We start from the raw sequence: 19632 nt of genomic DNA on the forward strand, positions 1-19632 counted from the left end.
AGAGTGGAAAGTATAGTAAGAGTCGGAGGACTGGGAGGTTCTTACTTTTTCTTCTTCCCGACTATGCGATGGTTGACTAAATTGATCCGAACAGATCAAAGCCAAATTGAAAACAAAAAAAATAAATATAAAAAGAAAAATAAGAGCAAGAAACAAAAAAGAAAGGCCGCGGTGAATTCCCCGAAGCCCAGGCGAAGATGGGCGGCGTATAGTGAGGTTGATAGGATGAGCGGTGGCTGGGGGACGGCACCGACCACCAGGCTAAGAGATCGCTCAGACTGGGGGGGGGGGAAACAAAGTGTAAGGAAAAGGGAACAATCAGAGGGCGTCACCGCTGATCAGACCTGGTCTAGTAGTGCATCAGCAATCGACAATTACGAGGATTGGAGGGAACGAGAAGCAAATAAGGACGATGAGTCTAGGGAGAGATTGAGCCCGAGTCACGCAGGCACAAGCCAGTCAGTCACACTCCCGAGGGGGGGGGGGGGGGGGGGCGGTGGGCAGAATTGCGCCTATCGATAACGAGATCACCCCTCCTTGTGCCTGCGATTGAAAGAGGGGGAAAGACTGACTGGTGTAGTATAGACAGGTAGTAGTGGTTATTGGTGTTCTTCTGAATGAAAGGGTACTATAGAAGTTTTTGACGCCCTATGCTTCCAACACTGACATATAACAGTGAAGTTCTCTCGTCTTGACAGAATTGACTCATGCAGTTCGGAAGACCAGAGATGCCTTACATTACCGATAGCGGAGCGAGAGGGGCAAAGAAGTATGGAATGTATTTGTTGTCAAGTTCCAGGGGGGGAACTAGAGTGGAAAATAGTAATACTCACGAGTTAGTACGAACTACGGAGCACTGTCAACATTCAACCTAAAAGAACCACCCGTTCCTTGGGTTCAACCCGCGAGCCTTCAATGTGCTTTAAAATCAGTGCACAGATCAGTATAACTGCAGATGCAATGGCTGTACAGTTCAGGCAAAGAGGCAGAAACTATACTCTCCACCTCCTAAGGCCGGCCGTCCCCCACGTGCCTCAATCATGCCTATCAAAACACCACACTGAACAGCAGCAGCAGCAGCAACAACAATAACTCAACATGAAACCACAAGCGTAAAAGCTGCTGCAGAAATTTTCCATCATCCGATTATTCTGCAATGCAACCATCAGGCAGCCAAACAAGAACGCCCATTATTCGGCGAGGAAAACTCGGGAATGGAAAAGCAGCTCTTCACCGCATCGAAGGCAAAAGAGCGGGCTGGAGCCTATCAAAAGCGTGGGCCACTCTGAGAACCCAACCTTTTGACCCCATCTGACGCCTGCCTCCGCTTGAGCTTTTCTTGTTTGGTTTTAGTTGATGGTCAGAAATCCCTTCGACTCAGTGACTACTGTAGGAGCATCCCAAAGAGTGTTTAGCATTGACAACTGTTCTCTTTTGCTCTTGTTAGCAGTACCCGCAACAAGACCCTGATTAGGAAGCAGATGACCTTTCAAAGTGGTTGAATTACTAGTAGTTGAGTTACTACCTAGTAATAGCCAATGATTAACTACCGGCTTTCCCGATATTCCCGCTCAGCATCAAATTCAGTCATATGCTAGTCCGGTTTGTGCTTCCGTCCCACCGCTGCTGTTTTGCAACACCGCTGGGTGTCTGTGTCCCTCTTTCTTCCTGTCCAGCAGCGTGTCTTCAGCTTGTTTCACCATCCTTTTTCCGACGATGATACGACCATTGTGCGACTGGCGCGGATCAGTCAATTGGTCTGGAGAGAGGAAAGGGAAACAAAGAAAGAAGTCATGAGGGACTTTGGCAGAAAGCTATTTAACGGAATTCGGCCGGGTCAACCGCCGCAACCACCGCAAAAGATGGACTTGTTATAGCATGTTATAGCTTATTGCTTGAACATCCAAGCTCTCGAAAGCTTCCCTGCGCGAAGAGTTCTTCATGGCCTTGATCTGGTGCTAAGCTACAGCTGCTCAGCTAAAGGTATACTGGTGAGCAATAACAAGGTCTTCTCTAGAGGAGAGTCAACGGGCGAGCTGTAGAAACATTAACGTCGAGACTGAGTACTTCGTACACAGAGCAGCACTGGCTATCATCAAATTACTCTCCTATAAGCCCTTTCACTTCTAGACCCGTGCTTCGTGTATAGACCTATGATAGTAGACAAACCAAACTCGCAATTGACCCAACACCCACCAAGCATATACAATCAATGGAAACAGAAACCAGTCTACAAAAACCAACAGCCTCATAGGAAGTAATTTCACGACTACCTCTGGACCTCCCCCCACTCAATACAGTGCTCAGTAGATCCAACGCCTGGCCACTAAGGTAGCAACAACCGCCAACCTCCGATTCACCGCACTCATGCATGCAGTGAGATGAATTTCCCGCAACGCCATTTCTGCCGATCGACAAGCATAGCAAGTTGACCAGACAGGCTGAAAACAAACCAGGCACGCCACAGTGCAGCACCAAGCTGCCGGTCTCATGTAGTCAACGACGGAAGTACAGTAGAACGTGGCTCACGGTGTGGTCTGGGCCTGCTGTAGCTGTCAGGACGCTATAGTAGATACTAGGAACCAAGATCTCGGACGGAAGGTATGCATGGCCGGAGCTGTATACTCCCATGGTTGGTTGCATGCTCATACTGCAACTTTACCCCCTCTCTTCATGCCCAATATCTGAGCATCTAGGTTTGCCAACGCAGTTCTCCACGTCCCTGCGGCATTCGGATTAAGGGGTCATGTACGGTTGGATTAATAATGGAGCCTGCGATACATGATACACCACTGCTGCTGCTGCTGCTGTGAGTCACGGCTGAGATAGCTGGGCAGTAAGTCTGATCTCCTGGAGTCTTGTCTTGGCGGTTCGACAAGAAGATGGTACTTTTTCTTTTGTGATCGAGGGCATGATGAAAAGAGAATGTGTTGCATGACTTCGATTTTGAGGCTTGACGAATATGAAGCGGTGAGACCGAACAGGACGGATTGTCATTCAAGGTCGGTTCATTACTGAAATTGAAAGCGCGGACCGAGACTACCTCACCCGAAGTCATTCATCCTTTTCAATTTCGTAAGATACAAACACTACCCTCCACGATTGTATCGAAGACAGCCGATAGAAAGGCTGCGCAACTAACAACACAAGACAACGTGCAAGGAACAAAAGACAAGCGGTGTTATACAGACGGGTCCCAAGATCCTCTTGGCCTCATAGCCCATGAGATACACTAGTACCCAAAGAGTTACGGGAGATTTGCTCCATAGCTGATCCAACGCATGTTCCCGATGCTGCGGAGTGAGCATTACCATATGCATTACCATATCGTGATTTCCTGGTCCTAAGCCTTGCTCGCGGGCTTCTCTCCATAGACCTCCTTGTATTCGCGTTGATAACGCTCTTTGTCCTCCTCAAAAGTCTGGTAGTATGCCTATCACTCGCTGTCAGTGCCCCTCAACGCGTTAGCTGCTGGCATTGGTGTTGAACATTACTTTTTTCTCCTCGCTCGCCAATTCCTTCCACTGTGCGGCGATGGCCCGGGATCGTTCAACAAACGGCAAATTCTTGAGCTCGGGGTCTTCCTCCGTTCGGATCCGGCTGAAGATAACATAAGGGGGGGCAGGGCGGGAGACAAGGCGAGGATCGTTGATCAAGCGCAATCGCGAGCGTTTCTTCTCAAGCTTGTGAAGCTTGTGGCGGGCAGCGTTGGCATCGCGAATTTGAGCCGGAGTGTAGCTCTGGATCCACTTGTTCATGACTTCTTCATTCTTGTCTTTGTTTTCCAGGGCAGTTTTTTTGTAGCGCTGGTTCAGAGTTAAGTCATTAGCTTTGGCCCGTCAACGTGGATTGGGAGCTCCGCAGTACCTCTATCTCCTCTTCGGGCAGCACCCTGACCCGCTCCATTAACTCGTTCAGCAAGCTGGGGCCACCACGCCTCAATTCTGGCTTCTCCTTCATGGCGATTTCCGCTAGTGCTTTACGGGCGACGGAGCCCCAATTCACAGGATTCAGATCGGGCAAAGTGAGAGCTTTCTCCTTGAGTTGGAGGATTTCCTGCCTCTTGTCACGAGCGTTTTGCGCTTCCTGCTGCTTGGGTGTCAGCTCTTTCGGCTTCCCGTCGACCAATTCCTTCTTCGGCCTTCCCCTCTTCGGCTTGGTTGTCTCTTGCTCTGACTCTGGCTCTTGCTTCTCCTTCGCCACGCGGCTCTTCACCTTCCGGACCTTGCTCTCTGACTCCTTGGCTTTAGCGGCAGTCGCATATGTGTTGGTCAAGCTCCGGGAGAGGATCGAGATGCGTGCCGATAGAAGACCGGCGGAACGACCGCTGGAGAGCATGGAGATACGTTGAATGTGAGCGTGAGAGATCATCTGACGGACAGGGCGCGAGAAGACATCGCTGGTATTGATGTGCTGGAGGAGCGCGCCCCCCTGGCGGGCAAGTTTCACAGGCATGGTTCCACTCAGTGCTTGGGAGGTCGATGTAAACACAGGGCAGGCGGGAGCGGTCAATTGAGAAAAGGAAGAGTTTCTGATACGTAGAAAGGGATTGGACTTGAGGCCGTTGCGGCGTTAGCTCTGTTTTTGTACGAAAGGAGGTCTGCTTCACAGGAGGGGGGGGGGAAGAGCTCACTAACGGATGCGGAAGTGAGGTTGGAGGGAGCAGGGAGATGGAAGCTGCCACCAGGAACTGCAAGGCACACGCAGCTGCTCTATTTACTAAGTTCTTAGGTCATAATCTCTTTGGCGGAGGCCGTATCGGGAAGGGTCCTGTGCACGTGATTCGGCTTGGTATCGGCTTTGATCATGTGACCATCGACGCTGCTGCTTCGCGGCCCGTCCGTCCCAATAACGCCGGGCCAAGAATACAGCTGGGCGGAGATACAACCTGACTGGAACCAACATCGATATTCTCCTCGACTCAAATTTGCCACCAGCGCAACATCGGCCCCATATACTAATCACCCCGTTATACTTGGAATCACTGAATGATAGGGTAAACATCCACTTCAAATATCCTATCCAAGTACTCGAGCTTTTCTTGAGTCTCAGTAATACTCACTCATCGTTGGCCTGCAACAATGGCTCGCCACGGGGATACTCGCTCACCATCACCTGTAGGCAGCACATATTCCTCATCCAGACGGAGTCGCAGAGACGATGATCGCTATGAGAGGAGCAGGCGCGACGATGGCAGGAGTTACCGCAGATCGCGTAGTCCGGAGGTGAGTTCTTGAAATCGAGTTCCAGCGAAGTTGGGCTTTTCTCTAATGGCTTTGACCTCATCATTCTAGCGGCGATACCGTGAACGTGAACGCGACCGTGACCGAGATTCCTACCGGAGACGCGAGCGCTCGTTAGACAGACGTGACGACTACCGCGAAGAAGACAGCTATCGTCCCAGCCGTCGGGATCGCTCTCGCGATCGCCGTCGCTCGAGAGATCGAGATGATCAGCGGGACTACCGTCGAAGAAGCCGCGATAGGGACTATCGAAGCAGGCGAGAAGATTCCCGTGATCGGGCACGGAGACGGACGGATGATTCTGCTGACTTGAAGCACAAGTCTAGACGGGACGACAGCCGGGATCGGGCTAGACGCTCACGGTCCAGGTCTCGTGAGGTAAGTCATTCTGGTCTGAGTCCCGCTTGGACGATGCTGATTTCAACACCCTTAGGCATCGAAACCGTCGACTTCAGCAACACCCGCAACCCAGACGGAAGACGAAAAGAGAGCAGAGCGACGCGCGAAACTGGAGGCATGGAAACAGAAACAAGCTGCTGAAAAAGAGCGTAAGCAGCGGGAGGCTGCGGCGGCTGGTGGAGCTAGGAGCATCCTGGAGGAGATCGACAGGAAGTCTGGCCTATCGCCGGCCGTTGGCTCGCCTCAGTCTCCGGCACCGCAAGCTGTCGAAACGGCACCTGCGACGTACGCAGGGAAGTTCGATCCTAAGGCTATCGCGAAGAAGGGAGCCTCGGCAACTTCTCCCGCGCCAGCTGTTTTGGGTAATGATGTTGCTGTGCCTTTACCATCAAAAACCACCACCCCGGCATCTGGCGGTCCTGCAGCGGCTACAAGTGGCTCTTCATGTACGCTCCTATCTTTCGCTCATGCTTGTGACACTTATGACTAACGATCGAAATCTAGCCACTTTGAAAGCTAAGGGCAACGTGGGGAGGTTCGGGCTGGGGAGTAAGCAGGCCGGAGAGGCCGAGAAGTCCAGTGCTACAAAGACTCTCGGTTTCGGGGAAGAAGAGTCCACCCGACGGAAGCTCGAAAGGCTGCCCACTCCACCTTTGGATGATTCGAAAGACACCAACGGAACTGCAGCTGTAGGGGCTGATGATGACGACGAGGACGACGTCGATATGCATGATGGCACGGAAGAAGAGAACGCGGCAGCCGCGCGGGCAGCTGCTGAAAGACGAGAGGAGCGCTTGCAATTAGCTCAATCCACAGACCTCGCGCAAGAAGCAAACGGTGATACTGTCATGGAAGATGCGACACCCAGCCAGCCTCCCGACAGCATGGAATTGGACAACCAAGAAGAAGAGGAAGAAGTCGATCCATTGGATGCTTTCATGTCTGAGCTCGCAGATTCCGCGCCTCCCAAGAGAACCGCGGGCGCGAAGTTTTCGCGCGCCAAAGAGCAGCAGCCCGAGGCCATTTTTGGTGATGAGCATGACATCGATGTTACTGCTGTTGGTGAAGGAGATGCGGATGACTTCCTCGCAATTGCTAATAAGGCGAAGAAGAAGAAAGACATCCCCGCCGTTAACCACGAGAAGGTGGAGTACGAGCCATTTCGGAGAAAGTTCTACACTGAGCCTTCGGATCTGGCGCAAATGTCCGAGGAAGAAGCTGCAAGCTTGCGGCTAGAACTTGACGGCATCAAAGTCCGTGGTGTGGATGTCCCGAAGCCAGTGCAGAAATGGTCTCAATGCGGATTGGGCGTGCAGACTCTGGATGTGATTGAGAAGCTGGGCTACGAGAAGACCACGTCCATTCAAGCGCAAGCCATTCCTGCGATTATGTCTGGTCGCGATGTCATCGGAGTGGCCAAAACAGGTTCGGGTAAGACAATTGCGTTCCTGATCCCCATGTTCCGGCATATCAGAGACCAGCGGCCGTTGGAGAATATGGAAGGTCCTATCGGTTTGATTATGACGCCGACCCGCGAGCTGGCAACGCAGATTCACAAGGACTGCAAGCCCTTCCTCAAAGCGCTAAACCTTCGGGCCGTTTGTGCCTACGGTGGAGCGCCCATCAAGGACCAGATCGCTGACCTGAAGCGCGGTGCTGAAATCATCGTCTGCACTCCTGGACGTATGATCGATCTTCTCGCAGCTAACGCTGGGCGTGTCACGAATTTGCGTAGGGTCACATACGTCGTTCTTGACGAGGCAGATCGTATGTTTGACATGGGCTTCGAACCCCAGGTGATGAAAATCATGGGCAACATCCGACCTGATCGACAAACTGTTCTGTTTTCCGCCACCTTCCCACGCAACATGGAAGCTTTGGCTCGCAAGACTCTGACAAAACCAATCGAGATTGTGGTCGGTGGCAAGAGTGTCGTTGCGCCAGAGATTACGCAGATTGTCGAGGTTCGCAATGATGACCAGAAGTTTGTACGACTTCTGGAATTGCTTGGTAATCTCTATTCGAGCGAAGAGAACGAGGATGCGCGGGCTCTCATCTTTGTTGATCGCCAAGAGGCCGCCGACACCTTGCTTCGCGAGCTCATGCGCAAGGGCTACCCATGCATGTCGATTCATGGCGGCAAGGATCAGATTGACCGCGACTCCACCATTGAAGACTTCAAAGCCGGTATCTTCCCGGTTCTGATCGCTACCTCGGTCGCAGCACGTGGGTTAGATGTCAAGCAGCTTAAGCTTGTCGTCAATTACGATGCGCCCAACCATCTTGAGGACTACGTCCACCGTGCTGGACGTACTGGTCGTGCTGGAAACACCGGAACGGCGGTTACTTTCTTGACGGAGGACCAGGAACGGTACTCGGTTGACATCGCGAAGGCGCTGAAGCAGAGTGGACAGAATGTTCCCGAACCGGTGCAAAAGCTGGTTGACTCATTCTTGGAGAAGGTCAAGGCCGGTAAAGAAAAGGCCAGCGCATCGGGCTTCGGCGGCAAGGGCTTGGAACGACTGGACCAGGAGCGAGATGCTGCGCGTCTGCGTGAGCGGCGCACATACAAGACTGGCGAAGAAGGGGAGGAGGAAGACGAGAAGGATGATAAGAAAAACGAGCAGGCCGAGGAGCGGTTCGCTAAAGCCATCTCGTCCGTTCAGGCAGCGGGATCCGCACCGACAAGTATGCCTGGGGTGCCCAAGGGTATCGATCTGGATGGCAAGATTACTGTTCACAAGACCGAGAAGGATCCCAACAGCACATCGAAGAACCCGCTGGATAAGGTGGGCTCGGCTGTTGCGGATATCCATGCCCGTTTGAGCCGTGCCGGTGTGATGAGATCAGGAGTGCCTATCGACAATCGCGGACCGGATGCAGGAGCTTTCCATGCCACCTTGGAGATCAACGACTTCCCTCGTAAGTTTCATCGCTGTGTTTTCTTCTGTTTCAGTTCAGATACTAATGCATGCTACAGAGAAAGCTCGTTGGGCTGTTACCAACCGCACGAACGTGGCCAAGATCCTCGAAGCCACCGGCACGTCGATCACGACCAAGGGCAGCTTCTACCCGACCGGCAAAGAGCCTGGTCCCGGAGAGAACCCCAAGCTGTACATTCTTGTTGAAGGTGAGACTGAGCTGGCCGTGACGAACGCGATGCGCGAGTTGATGCGGCTGCTCAAGGAGGGTACGATTGCGGCGGCGGACAGCGACGCCCGCGCCCCGGTGGGAGGACGGTACAATGTGGTCTAGTCGCTGCAGTTGCTGTATAATAGAGATGGTGTCTATGCCTTGTATCTGCATCTTTTGCATTGTAATCAAAGTAGCCTGCTAGGGTATTCACGATTGCGCCAATATAAGAAACATAAAAACAATATACCAAGCCCACAAATCACAGACATGAACTCCGTGCAGCGAGCATGATCGACCGTAAAGCCAGGCTCAGTCCCACCATCCATCAACTATATATAGTAGATACCTCCCTTCGCGCCACGCCCCCTCTTTCATTGCCATCTCCGCGCCTCAGCTGCCCCATCCGCATCTCTGGCAGCGACCTCGGCGCGACTCGCCTCATTCAAGGTTTGTGTCTGGGTCTGCGCTTTCTGCGCCGCCAACTTCGACCCCAGTTTCCCTTTATTGGAGTTATTAGTCGCAGACTCGGCGCGTTTCTAAGCGAAGCACAAGCATTAGCCAAACCTCGATTCTTCCTTCTTGAACCCCACCCTTCCCTAAGCCCCCGGGGGCCCGGTGACGTCCAAGGTAATGTGAATATCAACTCACCTGCGCCGCCAACGCCGCATTCGTCCTTGCATCCGTATGCCCTGGCGCCGACACAGCACTCGCTCCCTCTCCGCCGACTGTCCGTCCCGCCGAACCAGACCCCCAGTTTGTGTTTGTGTTCGATTGGGATTGGGCTTTGGATTTGGGGAGTGAAGCGCGCGGACCGGAGGCGGCGGCGGCATTGGGTGTGGATTGGTCATTGTTGGTGCCGAGAACACGGCCGGGTTGGGCGAAGGCGTCGGGTCCGTTGGAGGATTTGGAGCAGATGTTGCCCATCTTTTCTGGGGAGGTGGTGTAGGGTTCGAGGTTGGGGGAACCGTGCGGGGGCGAGATGGGAAAGGTTGCGGCGGGTTGGAGTGTTAAGTTACAATCTAGCTTGGGAGAGAGGATGAGAGGACTTTCAGGAAATCGAGGAGGCTGAAATTTCAGGAATGAACAGTGGTATTATTGTTGTTTCGAGAGTGTATATAGATGTGGTTAGTTGAAATGGAGTTGGAATTTGGGGACGGTGATGCACTGCAGGGCCCGTAGGCAGCCGTCGGCACGTGCGGGAGCCGCTACCCGCCATCTCCTGGCTCTGTCGTTGGTGGGATTTCTTTTGGTGAGCTGGATCATACTTAGTACCCATTGTATGGGCCTTGGGAGGTCTGTCGGTTATGGTGGGTGTAGAAATCATCGATGCTCGCGATATCTCGTTCGTGGTAAGTCATTGGACGTTTAATTCGGCCTGAATTGACCTTTGGCATTGATTCATCTTCGTGGATCCAAGCAGCTCACCCCTCCAAGGCGGAAGCGATTTGACGGGCAGAATCCGGTCGAAGAGATTTCCCGCCCACGTGTGAAGAATGGGTTCCCCTCACCCAGTCTTCCAACACATTTTTGTTTGATCTCAACTAAGATCCTTTCTCTGCTGCCCCTCCTTTGAATGCTTTTTATTTTGCATTGTAGCTGAATCCCAGCACACTCTCTCGACGCACGACAGCAAGAAGAGAAACAATTCTGACAATCGGAGGGCCATCATTGGCTGGAAGAGACTAGCATGACGCCATTCCCCAAGGTCCTCCCCCTCGTCCCCAAGGTCCTCAAATTTATTCTTCCCCTCCGATCAGCGTATGGCGCCGGTATTGGTACCGAAAATACCTGCCCTATTGGCCCTACCCGCCCTATCTGGCCCTGACTCTTCTCCCCCTAAAGTGGTTTCCCAGTGCCCTCACTGCCCTGAAAGTAGTGGTACTCAGTAATCTGGTAGTACCTCTTCTCCTGGTAACTCTTAACGTGCAACTTACTCTGCGATGGATACCTGAATTTCCATCCCACTTTCGGTCTCCTTCAGACGCCCTCATGCTGGCTCCCAAGGTCCCCAGGCCCTTTTGCCCGCTCTCTCTAGGCGGTTCGTCTTTTCTCTCCACGCTTCCTGGTGATTTTTGCCTGTAGCCTTTGTCGCACCACAGCTGTTAGCTACCGCTGGACCGATCCCTTGCAAAATCTGCTGTTCTAATTGGTATGTGATATGTCGTGCCCGCTCGCGTGGTGGAGGAGGACAGCCGCGCTGACTTGCCCGCACTTGATAGACCTGAGAACAGACCCCCAGTCTATTTCCCACGCAAGTCCCCGCTCATCGGTCGTCAGGGCGGCGAATTTTGTGGGACCGTGAATCTGTCGACTCCTCCACGACATAGATTGTCCCTTTCTCTTGACCTTTGGGAGACACTGCTCATGTCTTTCCCCTCACACGACACCATGGCTTCGCACACGAAGAAAGACGATTTTTGCTTGGAGTGCCACTGGGAGGCATTCCATTTGGATGCTAAAGACCCGGAAGAGCCTCTTGACACCGAGGCTCAAGTGGCCCAGTGGAAATGTTCGCAAGAGGAGCATCATGCCGCGCTGCCCCATTGTGAGGTCGGGGAGAATTGCCCTGCCGATGAGGACTGCTGTGACATGGATACTTGCTCCGTCACCTGCCCATCGGTCTGCGATGGGTTCGTTGATTGCGATGAGCTTGCCGGGTGCTCTGTATCACACTGCGACGAGACACACTGCAACGAGACACATTGCGACAGCACGGATCCGGTCTGCTTCGACGAGCACTGCTTCGGCAGTGGCACCCACGCCGACGGCGAGCATAGTCTGGAGGCATTATTAGCTTTGGGATCGCCGCTGAACCTCGAGTCAAGCGACCTCCTGGCCCCGGCCACGCTCCCCCAGGCACCGGGGGAGCAGCTTAAGACAGGAGGGCTCCCTGCGGCCACCGGCTTAGTGGGTTCCACAGATGCCTTTTTTGCTCCCTTTGCGCCTCTCCCGGTGTCACATTGTCACTCGCACAGCCATCAGCATTTCCAGTGCCACGATTTGCCGAAAGATGCCCACCACGCCTGGTATCCGATGCCGACCTCAGTCAACCCGGCGGATGTCTTCCACATGATGGGCGTGTGTCCAGACCTGAGTACTTGCCATCACCAGTACCACGTGCAGCAGGTGCCGGACTGCAGTGAGCATCAAAAGCCCACGGACGACGCCTCGAATTATACCTGCTTCCACATCAACCCGAACCCGAACCACAACCATAGTCACAGTCACAGTCACAGTCACGCTCCTCATTTCCACACCCATAATGCGACCGACACGGCCGACATGGCCGATCAGACCGCCACACAGGAACCAACCACCTCCGCACACCGCAAACCGTGCCGTACGCATGTTCATCGCTGCCGGACACACAGCCACGCGCACCATCATTACTCCCCGTATTCCCCCTATTCCCGTCACTCCCGGTCCAGCGTGAGCTCCCAGATCAGTCCCGGGGACACGCCGCCTCCGCTGGACGGAGGCTCTTCTGTCCTAACCAGCCCCGAGTACATCCCGGAAATCGAGTCACATATCTGCCGTTGGACCACCACGGTCGGTGGGGTTAAGAAAGCCTGTGGGCTTACATTCTCGGATTCGTGCGGGCTCCAAGAACATTTGATTGCCAGCCATATGGCGACGGTGGAGGGCGCCAAGGGAACTGGATATTATTGCTGCTGGGAGGGATGCCATCGGCCGGACGAGCCGTTCTCGCAGAAGTCAAAGCTGCAGGGCCATTTTCTGACGCACAGCAACTGTAAGTTCCACGGTGTCCGAGTAGATTGATATTCGCTGACTATCCAGACAAAAATTTCAAATGTTCGGTGTGTGGCAAGTTCTTTGCCCGGCAAGCCACGCTGGAACGACATGAGCGCAGCCACCGCGGGGAGAAGCCGTATAAGTGTGCCGAGTGCGGGAAGTCGTTCACCGATAGCAGCGAACTGAGTATGTCTGTCTTTGGTTGCTGCATGTGCAGGTTGCTGATCTGGAGTAGAAACGCATTCACGCACGCATACGGGTGAGAAGCCATTCAAATGCACCTATCCGGGATGCAACTTTCAGACAGGCGATGTAAGTTCTCTGATGGGGTTAGTGGGGTTTGATACTTACTAGGTTTAGTCGTCCAACATGTCCAGTCATCGATTAAGTATGTTGATATATTAACTGGTAAATGGCAAGAGATGTACTGACAGGATAGCACACGGCGAACGACGGCACAAGTGCCACTACCCGGGGTGCACGAAGAGTTTCACTCGACACGGTGAGTACTTTGGAGCGGTTGTCGAAGGTTGTCGGAAGATGTACTGATGATGGTAGACCAACTTAAACGCCACCTCAAGAGCACACATAAAGACCACAGCAGCAGCATAACGATGCCGTCCCCTCTAACGGATCAATTCGGATCGGTGCTCGCCGAGGTGGCGTGAATAATTTTTGTTAATACCTTATTTATACCTACCGATACCGATACTGATACCCCACGACCAAATACTGCAGTGAGTATATATGATTGATTTAGGATTGATGCGAGGATGTATTCTAGATGAGTTGGATTCAAAAAAAAGGTGATGGAAGGTGATGAATGATGATCGCTACTACACTATACTATACTGGTACAGCCGTACAGTAGTAGACATTCCTACTACTCGAACAGAGCATAAACACCACCCTACCCTAATATTATACTATCAAGATCCATTATCCTACACCAGCTACACCCAAGGGAAAAAAAAGGTGAATTATTCTTCATTTCCCCGCTCCTCCAAAGCCTCAATCGCCCCCTTCAACTCCCTCACCCGCTGCCCCACCCGTCTCTTCACCTCCGCCCGCGCCTCCTCCTCAATCCCCTGCGGATTCAACCCGGTGTCAATCGTGATCTCCTCCCCGGCCTCCGCCCCCAGCAGCTTTTCTACGCCCGATCGTCCCGCCGCGTCCAGCAGCGACACGTCCCGCGTGTACAGCGTGTACACCGCCAGCAGCTCGTTCAGCGCGTCGCGCGCGGACGCCCGATCTGAGGCAGCGTAGATCGTGGCGTTGTCGGTGCTTTCGGTCGCGATTTCAAATTCGTCTTTTGCGGTTTCGTAGCTGTTGTGCCCATGTCAGTTTGGATTGAGATTGAGGTGGGGGTTTGAGGTGGGGGGGGGGGGGGGGGAGGGACTGGTGGAGTACTTGATGCAGGCGGGGGGGCTGGACCGGGGCTAGGGGGGTTGGGCTGGCTGGCTGGCTGGACTGGACTGGGCTGCATACAGATCCTGAAGCTCTTCGACGATAACATCGCTGGTTGATTTGCCGGATGGACTGATGCTGCTGGTGCTGGTTGTGTAGGTCGCGATTCTCGTGGTGGGGTTGGGGGGAAGGGTTGCTGCACGGCCAGACTGGAATGGGGTCCTGCTGCTGCTACTGCTGCTGCTGCTGCTGCTGGATGGGTGGAAATTGCGGGTGGAGCTAATGCTGGTGGATGATATGGGACGGTAGGATATGGGGTGGTGGAGGGACCGGGAGAGGTTGAGATTGAGCTTGCGGTTGAGCACTGAGGGGAGTCTGTGAGGCATGACTGTGGGGGGATTTATTCAGTGGTGGTCCAATTTGGGTGGAAGGATGGAAAGCGATTGGAATCAATGATTCGATCAGTGGGAAATCTTCGCAATTGAGTTCGACGATCAATGAATTGAAGCGGAAGAGGAAGAGGAAGAGAAACGGATGATGACATGTGACATGACAGGACATGACGTCGGGCGAACCCTCTCACGTGCTTCTACTTGGTGTATATATACTAGTGTATGGTCCCAAGGATTTAACAACAAAACACATATTTCCATCATAGTTCTATTTATTCATCTACTCATATCAATTGTAAACTATGGTATCCATATAAGCTTAAGCTGAAGCTGAAGCTAACTAAAGCTACACTGTAAATTTCAATCCCCCATTCGCACACACCACACTCCCCGTACACCACCCCGCATCCTCCGTACACAACATCCCCACCACACCAGCCACTTCGCCCGTGAACCCGGGTCTGCGGCCCCCCATCTTCTCGCGGATCAACCGCTTCTGCTCCTCCGTCAACGCCTCGAGCTGCCGATCCTCGCCCTCCATCATCTTGCTGAGCGGCGTGTTATCCTGAAACCCCTGCATCTGCTGCCAGAACTCCTCCCCGGTGGCAAAGTACATATCCCCGATGACCGGGCCGGGGTTGACCGCGTTGACGGTCGCGTAGTCGGCCAGCTCGCGCGCCCAGGTGCGCGTCATCGCCTCCAACGCCGCTTTCGTGCCGCCGTACACCGACTGGCCCGTGAACCCCAGCGACGAGGAGATGCTGGAGATGTTGACGATGCGGCCCGCGCGCGGCGGCGAGCGTGGTAGGTAGGGCGCCACCGCCTGCGTCAGCAGTAGCGGCGCCAGCACGTTGATCGTGTAGTGCCAGTGGAAGTAGGCCGCGTCGATGGGGCCCTTGGCGGGGTCGGCGTCGTTGAGGAAGCGATCCTTGGACACGCCCGCGTTGTTGATCAGGATGTCGACGGTGAGGTTCTGTTGCTGGCTGGTGGAAGAAAACTCCGCCTTGGCGACGCTGAGAATGCGCTCAACCGCGGGGGCGGGGTCCGACAGGTCGGCTTGCACGGGCACGCACCGGATCGAGTGCTCGCGCGAGAGTTGCTGGCAGAGGGATTCGGTGCGCGCGCGAGAGGAGTCCGAGGTGTAGTTGAGGAGGAGGGAGCAGCCTTTGCGCGCGAGGTTGTGGGCGATGGCTTCGCCGATGCCTGGACAGGTTTGGGTTGCCGTTTAGTCAAGTGCGAGGGGAAGCTACATGGATCGGGGAACTTGGAAGGCTTTTACCTCGTGAGCCGCCGGTGATGATGGCGAGTTTGCCTGCGAGAATTCCAGACATTGTGGTGGTATGAGGTGGGGGTGTTGTTTGGAGGGGAGGGCAGATGGTAGGGAAAGAGGGAGTTTGTCTGGTGTTGAAATAGTTACGCGCACCGTAACTACTGCTCTTCCAACTGCTCCGGTTAAATTTATTTTGCAAAGCTAGTACCTCTCTCTCGGATAATAAAGAGCACGATTGATCACCTGCACTTTGACTTAACTCTCCATTCTCCACTGCGATATCCCTCATCCTCTCGCCGGGAATTTACCCGATCGGGCATACTCCGGCGGCACAGCATACACAATCTACCTACAACAATCTTGTCCAGTTCGCAATCAATCCACACTACATACACAACCCCACTCAGCATCATCCAAGCTTCACCCCCTTGAACGCCTTCGCATTCTCCTCAATTGCCCTCTCCACCGGCAATCGCTCCATACTACTCGCGCCGAAGAACCCATGCACCCCCTTCACCCGCGACAGCACATACTGCGCATCCTCCGGCGCCGCGACCGGCCCACCATGACACAGTACAATCACCTCGGGATTGATGCGGACCACCGCATCGCGCACCTCCTGGATGATGCGGACTGAATCATCCAGCGAGACCGCCGTCTGCGCGCCGATCGTGCCGGAGGTCGTCAGCCCCAGATGCACGACGATGATGTCGGCGCCCGCGCGCGCCATGCGCTCCCCCTCATCGATATTGAACACGTACGGCGTCGTGACCAGCTCCATCTCGTGCGCCAGCCGGATCAGCTCGACCTCGCGCTCGTACCCCATGCCCGTCTCCTCGAGGTTCGCGCGGAAGTTGCCGTCGATGAGCCCGACCGTCGGGAAGTTCTGGACACCGACGAACCCCAGGTCGCGCAGCTGCGTGAGGAAGTGGCGCATGTTGCGGAAGGGGTCGGTGCCGCAGACGCCTGCGAGGACGGGGGTGTTTTCTACAATCGGGAGAACTTCGGAGGCCTTTTTGGGGAGGGGGGGGTCATTAGTGGGACAATTGCACGGGATGGAGGAGGTTTGGAAGTAAAACCTTACCATCTCGACCACGACTGCGTTGGCATCTGAGTATGGCATCATCCCCGCGAGAGAGCCACGGCCGGCCATGCGAAATCGGCCGGAGTTGTAGACCAGGATGAGGTCGGCGCCGCCTTTTTCGATGAATTTGGCGGAAAGTCCGATTCCTGTTGATTGTGAGTTGGTGGCTGGTTTGGTTTGGAGTCTAGGAAGGAGGAAGTTACCTGCTCCGGCCCCGACAATGATGGAGCCATCGGCGATGGTCGCGCGCAGACGGGCGAGCACTTCTCGTCGGTTTGATGGACGCATTTTGTGGGGTGTTTGTTTTGTCACAATTGAGGGGAGTTGTTTTTGAGGTAGAGGTAGAGGACAAGCGAGAAGAGCAGATCGAGAGGGGGAGGATGCAGTAAAAAGAGAGGAGAAAGAGGGGCAAACAACATCATTGTGCAGCTGGTGTCTTAGTGTTACATGATCCTTCTCATACATACATCATCCACCCCCACCTGTGGATAAATCCAATACTACAACACACTATTGAAGTCAACACAACATATCTTCTCCATGCCCTGGTAATCTTCACGACTCTATCCATTCGACTCACACAAACAATATCTGGTCATCAACTACACAATGTCATCTCCCTCTACCACCCCCACCGTCCTCCTCATCGGCACCTGCGACACCAAATTGACCGAACTGCAGTATACACGCGCTCAGCTCCTCTCCACCAACACTACCACCAGCACCAGAGTCCTCCTCCTCGACATCGGCCGCGAGCCCACCTCGCACCCGGAAATCGACATCCCCGAAACGCCCACCGAGGCGTACGCCGCCCACGAACGCCAGGACTACATGCAAAAAGTCACCGAATTCACCACCCACCACGTCCAGCGCCTTTACGAATCCCACCAGATCCACGCCATCCTAGCCCTGGGCGGCAGCTGCGGCACCACCGTCGCCGCCGCCGCCATGCGCGACGCCCTCCCCATCGGCTTCCCCAAGCTGATGCTCTCCACCATGGCCAGCGGCAACATCGCCCCCTATGTCCAGGAAACCGACATCACCATGATGTACAGCGTCGTTGACATCGCGGGCACGAACTCCATTTTGACGCGTATCCTGGATAATGCGGCCGCCGCGGCGGGGGCGATGGCGGAGGCGTATTTCCACCGCCAGCAGCAGCAGCCTGACAATCGCGGTCAGCAGTCAACCAGACGCAGAAGGATAGGGATTACTATGTTCGGCGTGACGACACCCTGCGTCGATGCGATGCAGAAACTGCTAACGCAGAATCCGAAGACTGCGAGCGAGGTGTACATTTTCCACGCCACCGGGTCTGGGGGCAAGGCGATGGAGCGGCTCATCCGCGAGGGCCAGCTCGATGCTGTCATCGACTTGACCACTTCGGAGGTGGTCGATGAGAAGGTCGGCGGGGTGTTGAGTGCAGGCCCGCAACGGCTCGATGCTGCGGCGGCCAGGGGAATTCCGCAGGTGGTTAGTGTCGGGGCGTGCGATATGGTGAATCACGGGACCAGAGAGACCGTCCCTGAAAAGTTCAAGGGCAGGCGCATATTCGAGCATAATAAAACGGTGACGCTGGTGAGGACGTCCCCAGAGGAGAATCAGAAGGTCGGGGAGTTTATCGCAGAGAAGTTGAGGGCTGCGACGAGACCGGACAGAGTTGTTGTGGTGTTGCCGATGGGGGGCGTGAGCCAGTTGGATAAAGACGGGGGCCCGTATTGGGATCCCGAGGCAGATGAGGTGTTGTTTGATACCGTCGAGAAGGGTTTGAAGGGGTCTGGGGTGGAGGTCATCAGGAGGGAGGAGCATGTCAATGATGAGGCTTTTGCGAGGGTGTTGGTGGAGACATTGGGGAGACTTATGGGATGTAACCTGATCGAGTAGATGTTGTCTTGGAGTCTCTTTCGTCTGTTGCAATGACTGGAATCTAAGGTTAGCTCGATTCACCTGAGAGGTGAGGATAATGGGTTCTTCGAGTGAACACTAGACTCGACCAGCTCATTAGGTCTAAGTGAATGCCAATAAAGCTAGTAAGTATTCCATCTCCACATGAAGGCCGATTCACCATTACCAAAGCGTGAATTCAACATGGCTATTCATCTATGCCATGATTGGACTCCCTGTGCCTCATTATTTGAACCCCCATTTCTCCAACTCTTTTCCTTCTTCACATCCCACCCACTCCATATTTACCCAAATCCCATAATGGATCCAAATGACCCACCCATGGCTTCTAACCCAGAGAAAACATTCAACTAACCATTCTTTCGTTGCCTCTATCATCCATGACCTTGTCTTTCCTTCTCATCCTGCTTCTATCCTGACGACAGGAATCAGCTGCATGTAGCGGCTTAGAAGGATCAGGTCCAGACACCGCCAAATCAGCCTGTCAACGAACAAACAGACGAACATTTCCTCTCTATATGGAGAGCCTTCCGCACAAAAAGATTGGCGAGAAGTGCGCGTTCTGTGTCGCCAAAGGACGCAGCACAGAGGCGTGTTGCAGTACTTCCTCAACCCGGACGCTCATCTGCTGGGTTGGAAGCCGTCGATGAATCGGTCGTGCTACAAATCGCCTCTTCCGGTTTATATCATTATCACAGGCACGAACTCGCCGACATATGGGTGTCGTCCGACGCCGACCATATCCCCGTCTTGTACATGGACTCAGGACTCACCACATTTTGCTAGCAGCATACAGCCAACTACAAGGCGTTCCTGGCTCACCGCCGCAAGATTATCGGAGTAGACGTCGAAAAACTTTGCCTCATGCCCGGTAATCCCGGCTTTATTCTTTGGGCTTCGGCCAAATAGTCATTTCAGACCGGTGTTTCGGCTGCGGTTGGTCTTCAATTCGAAGGTAAGTAGTTGAACGACATTCTTAGCTGAATACTTGGAGATTTCCCAGTGGCTTTGGATGAATTGTAGAGATGGTTCGGATCCTATTTG

General features: G+C 54.0%; 8 protein-coding genes across 8 annotated transcripts; 3 read left to right on the top strand and 5 right to left on the bottom strand.

The window, feature by feature from the left end:
• Positions 1–2995: 2995 nt before the first annotated feature.
• On the bottom strand, positions 2996–4699 carry BP01DRAFT_391039 (uncharacterized protein). The gene is made up of 4 exons (XM_025578045.1): positions 4634–4699; positions 3868–4554; positions 3495–3806; positions 2996–3433 (listed from the first exon to the last, which is right to left on the bottom strand). Exons 2-4 carry the CDS (start codon positions 4453–4455, stop codon positions 3344–3346), a joined length of 990 nt encoding a protein of 329 aa, XP_025432180.1. The 5' UTR covers positions 4456–4554; positions 4634–4699; the 3' UTR covers positions 2996–3343.
• Positions 4700–4936: 237 nt separating this feature from the next.
• BP01DRAFT_317217 (DEAD/DEAH box RNA helicase) lies at positions 4937–8976 on the top strand. Its single transcript, XM_025572607.1, has 5 exons — positions 4937–5225; positions 5295–5621; positions 5677–6088; positions 6147–8564; positions 8623–8976. The coding sequence occupies exons 1-5, from the start codon at positions 5082–5084 to the stop codon at positions 8895–8897; spliced, it is 3576 nt and encodes a 1191-aa protein (XP_025432181.1). The 5' UTR covers positions 4937–5081; the 3' UTR covers positions 8898–8976.
• Positions 8960–9818, bottom strand: BP01DRAFT_25709 (uncharacterized protein). The gene is made up of 2 exons (XM_025571292.1): positions 9426–9818; positions 8960–9313 (listed from the first exon to the last, which is right to left on the bottom strand). Exons 1-2 carry the CDS (start codon positions 9699–9701, stop codon positions 9149–9151), a joined length of 441 nt encoding a protein of 146 aa, XP_025432182.1. The 5' UTR covers positions 9702–9818; the 3' UTR covers positions 8960–9148.
• A 1347-nt stretch (positions 9819–11165) lies between these two features.
• BP01DRAFT_294509 (C2H2-type zinc finger protein) lies at positions 11166–13198 on the top strand (the record flags this gene model as incomplete). The annotated part of the gene is made up of 6 exons (XM_025571776.1): positions 11166–12528; positions 12576–12716; positions 12766–12842; positions 12891–12918; positions 12970–13032; positions 13089–13198. The coding sequence occupies 6 exons, from the start codon at positions 11166–11168 to the stop codon at positions 13196–13198; spliced, it is 1782 nt and encodes a 593-aa protein (XP_025432183.1).
• A 312-nt stretch (positions 13199–13510) lies between these two features.
• Positions 13511–14427, bottom strand: BP01DRAFT_391043 (uncharacterized protein; the record flags this gene model as incomplete). Its single annotated transcript, XM_025578046.1, has 2 exons — positions 14019–14427; positions 13511–13856 (listed from the first exon to the last, which is right to left on the bottom strand). Exons 1-2 carry the CDS (start codon positions 14321–14323, stop codon positions 13511–13513), a joined length of 651 nt encoding a protein of 216 aa, XP_025432184.1. The 5' UTR covers positions 14324–14427.
• Positions 14428–14594: 167 nt separating this feature from the next.
• Positions 14595–15660, bottom strand: BP01DRAFT_338647 (SDR family NAD(P)-dependent oxidoreductase; the record flags this gene model as incomplete). Its single annotated transcript, XM_025573330.1, has 2 exons — positions 14595–15532; positions 15609–15660. The coding sequence occupies 2 exons, from the start codon at positions 15658–15660 to the stop codon at positions 14676–14678; spliced, it is 909 nt and encodes a 302-aa protein (XP_025432185.1). The 3' UTR covers positions 14595–14675.
• Positions 15661–15843: 183 nt separating this feature from the next.
• BP01DRAFT_355871 (TIM-barrel enzyme family protein) lies at positions 15844–17059 on the bottom strand. The gene is made up of 3 exons (XM_025574798.1): positions 16887–17059; positions 16684–16829; positions 15844–16611 (listed from the first exon to the last, which is right to left on the bottom strand). Exons 1-3 carry the CDS (start codon positions 16969–16971, stop codon positions 16009–16011), a joined length of 834 nt encoding a protein of 277 aa, XP_025432186.1. The 5' UTR covers positions 16972–17059; the 3' UTR covers positions 15844–16008.
• Positions 17060–17197: 138 nt separating this feature from the next.
• Positions 17198–18650, top strand: BP01DRAFT_25777 (Tm-1-like ATP-binding domain-containing protein). The gene has a single exon (XM_025571293.1). It carries the CDS (start codon positions 17293–17295, stop codon positions 18565–18567), a length of 1275 nt encoding a protein of 424 aa, XP_025432187.1. The 5' UTR covers positions 17198–17292; the 3' UTR covers positions 18568–18650.
• The last annotated feature ends 982 nt before the right edge of the window (positions 18651–19632 follow it).

This window comes from Aspergillus saccharolyticus (genome assembly GCF_003184585.1).
Source record: "Aspergillus saccharolyticus JOP 1030-1 unplaced genomic scaffold BP01scaffold_11, whole genome shotgun sequence".
NCBI classification, from domain to species: Eukaryota; Fungi; Ascomycota; class Eurotiomycetes; order Eurotiales; family Aspergillaceae; genus Aspergillus; species Aspergillus saccharolyticus.

What these genes read in the sequence shown, in the direction of transcription:
- BP01DRAFT_25709 (XM_025571292.1), bottom strand. Translation starts at nt 9,701, where the DNA reads ATGGGCAACATCTGCTCCAAATCCTCCAACGGACCCGACGCCTTCGCC. An exon ending in ATGCGGCGTTGGCGGCGCAG is followed by an intron (nt 9,314 to 9,425) that starts GTGAGTTGATAT and finishes TGCTTCGCTTAG; the next exon opens with AAACGCGCCGAGTCTGCGAC.
- BP01DRAFT_25777 (XM_025571293.1), top strand. Translation starts at nt 17,293, where the DNA reads ATGTCATCTCCCTCTACCACCCCCACCGTCCTCCTCATCGGCACCTGC.
- BP01DRAFT_391039 (XM_025578045.1), bottom strand. Translation starts at nt 4,455, where the DNA reads ATGCCTGTGAAACTTGCCCGCCAGGGGGGCGCGCTCCTCCAGCACATC. An exon ending in TGCCCGAAGAGGAGATAGAG is followed by an intron (nt 3,807 to 3,867) that starts GTACTGCGGAGC and finishes ACTCTGAACCAG; the next exon opens with CGCTACAAAAAAACTGCCCT. An exon ending in TGGCGAGCGAGGAGAAAAAA is followed by an intron (nt 3,434 to 3,494) that starts GTAATGTTCAAC and finishes AGCGAGTGATAG; the next exon opens with GCATACTACCAGACTTTTGA.
- BP01DRAFT_355871 (XM_025574798.1), bottom strand. Translation starts at nt 16,971, where the DNA reads ATGCGTCCATCAAACCGACGAGAAGTGCTCGCCCGTCTGCGCGCGACC. An exon ending in CATTGTCGGGGCCGGAGCAG is followed by an intron (nt 16,830 to 16,886) that starts GTAACTTCCTCC and finishes CACAATCAACAG; the next exon opens with GAATCGGACTTTCCGCCAAA. An exon ending in ACGCAGTCGTGGTCGAGATG is followed by an intron (nt 16,612 to 16,683) that starts GTAAGGTTTTAC and finishes CTCCCCAAAAAG; the next exon opens with GCCTCCGAAGTTCTCCCGAT.
- BP01DRAFT_317217 (XM_025572607.1), top strand. Translation starts at nt 5,082, where the DNA reads ATGGCTCGCCACGGGGATACTCGCTCACCATCACCTGTAGGCAGCACA. An exon ending in GCAGATCGCGTAGTCCGGAG is followed by an intron (nt 5,226 to 5,294) that starts GTGAGTTCTTGA and finishes TCATCATTCTAG; the next exon opens with CGGCGATACCGTGAACGTGA. An exon ending in GGCTACAAGTGGCTCTTCAT is followed by an intron (nt 6,089 to 6,146) that starts GTACGCTCCTAT and finishes ATCGAAATCTAG; the next exon opens with CCACTTTGAAAGCTAAGGGC.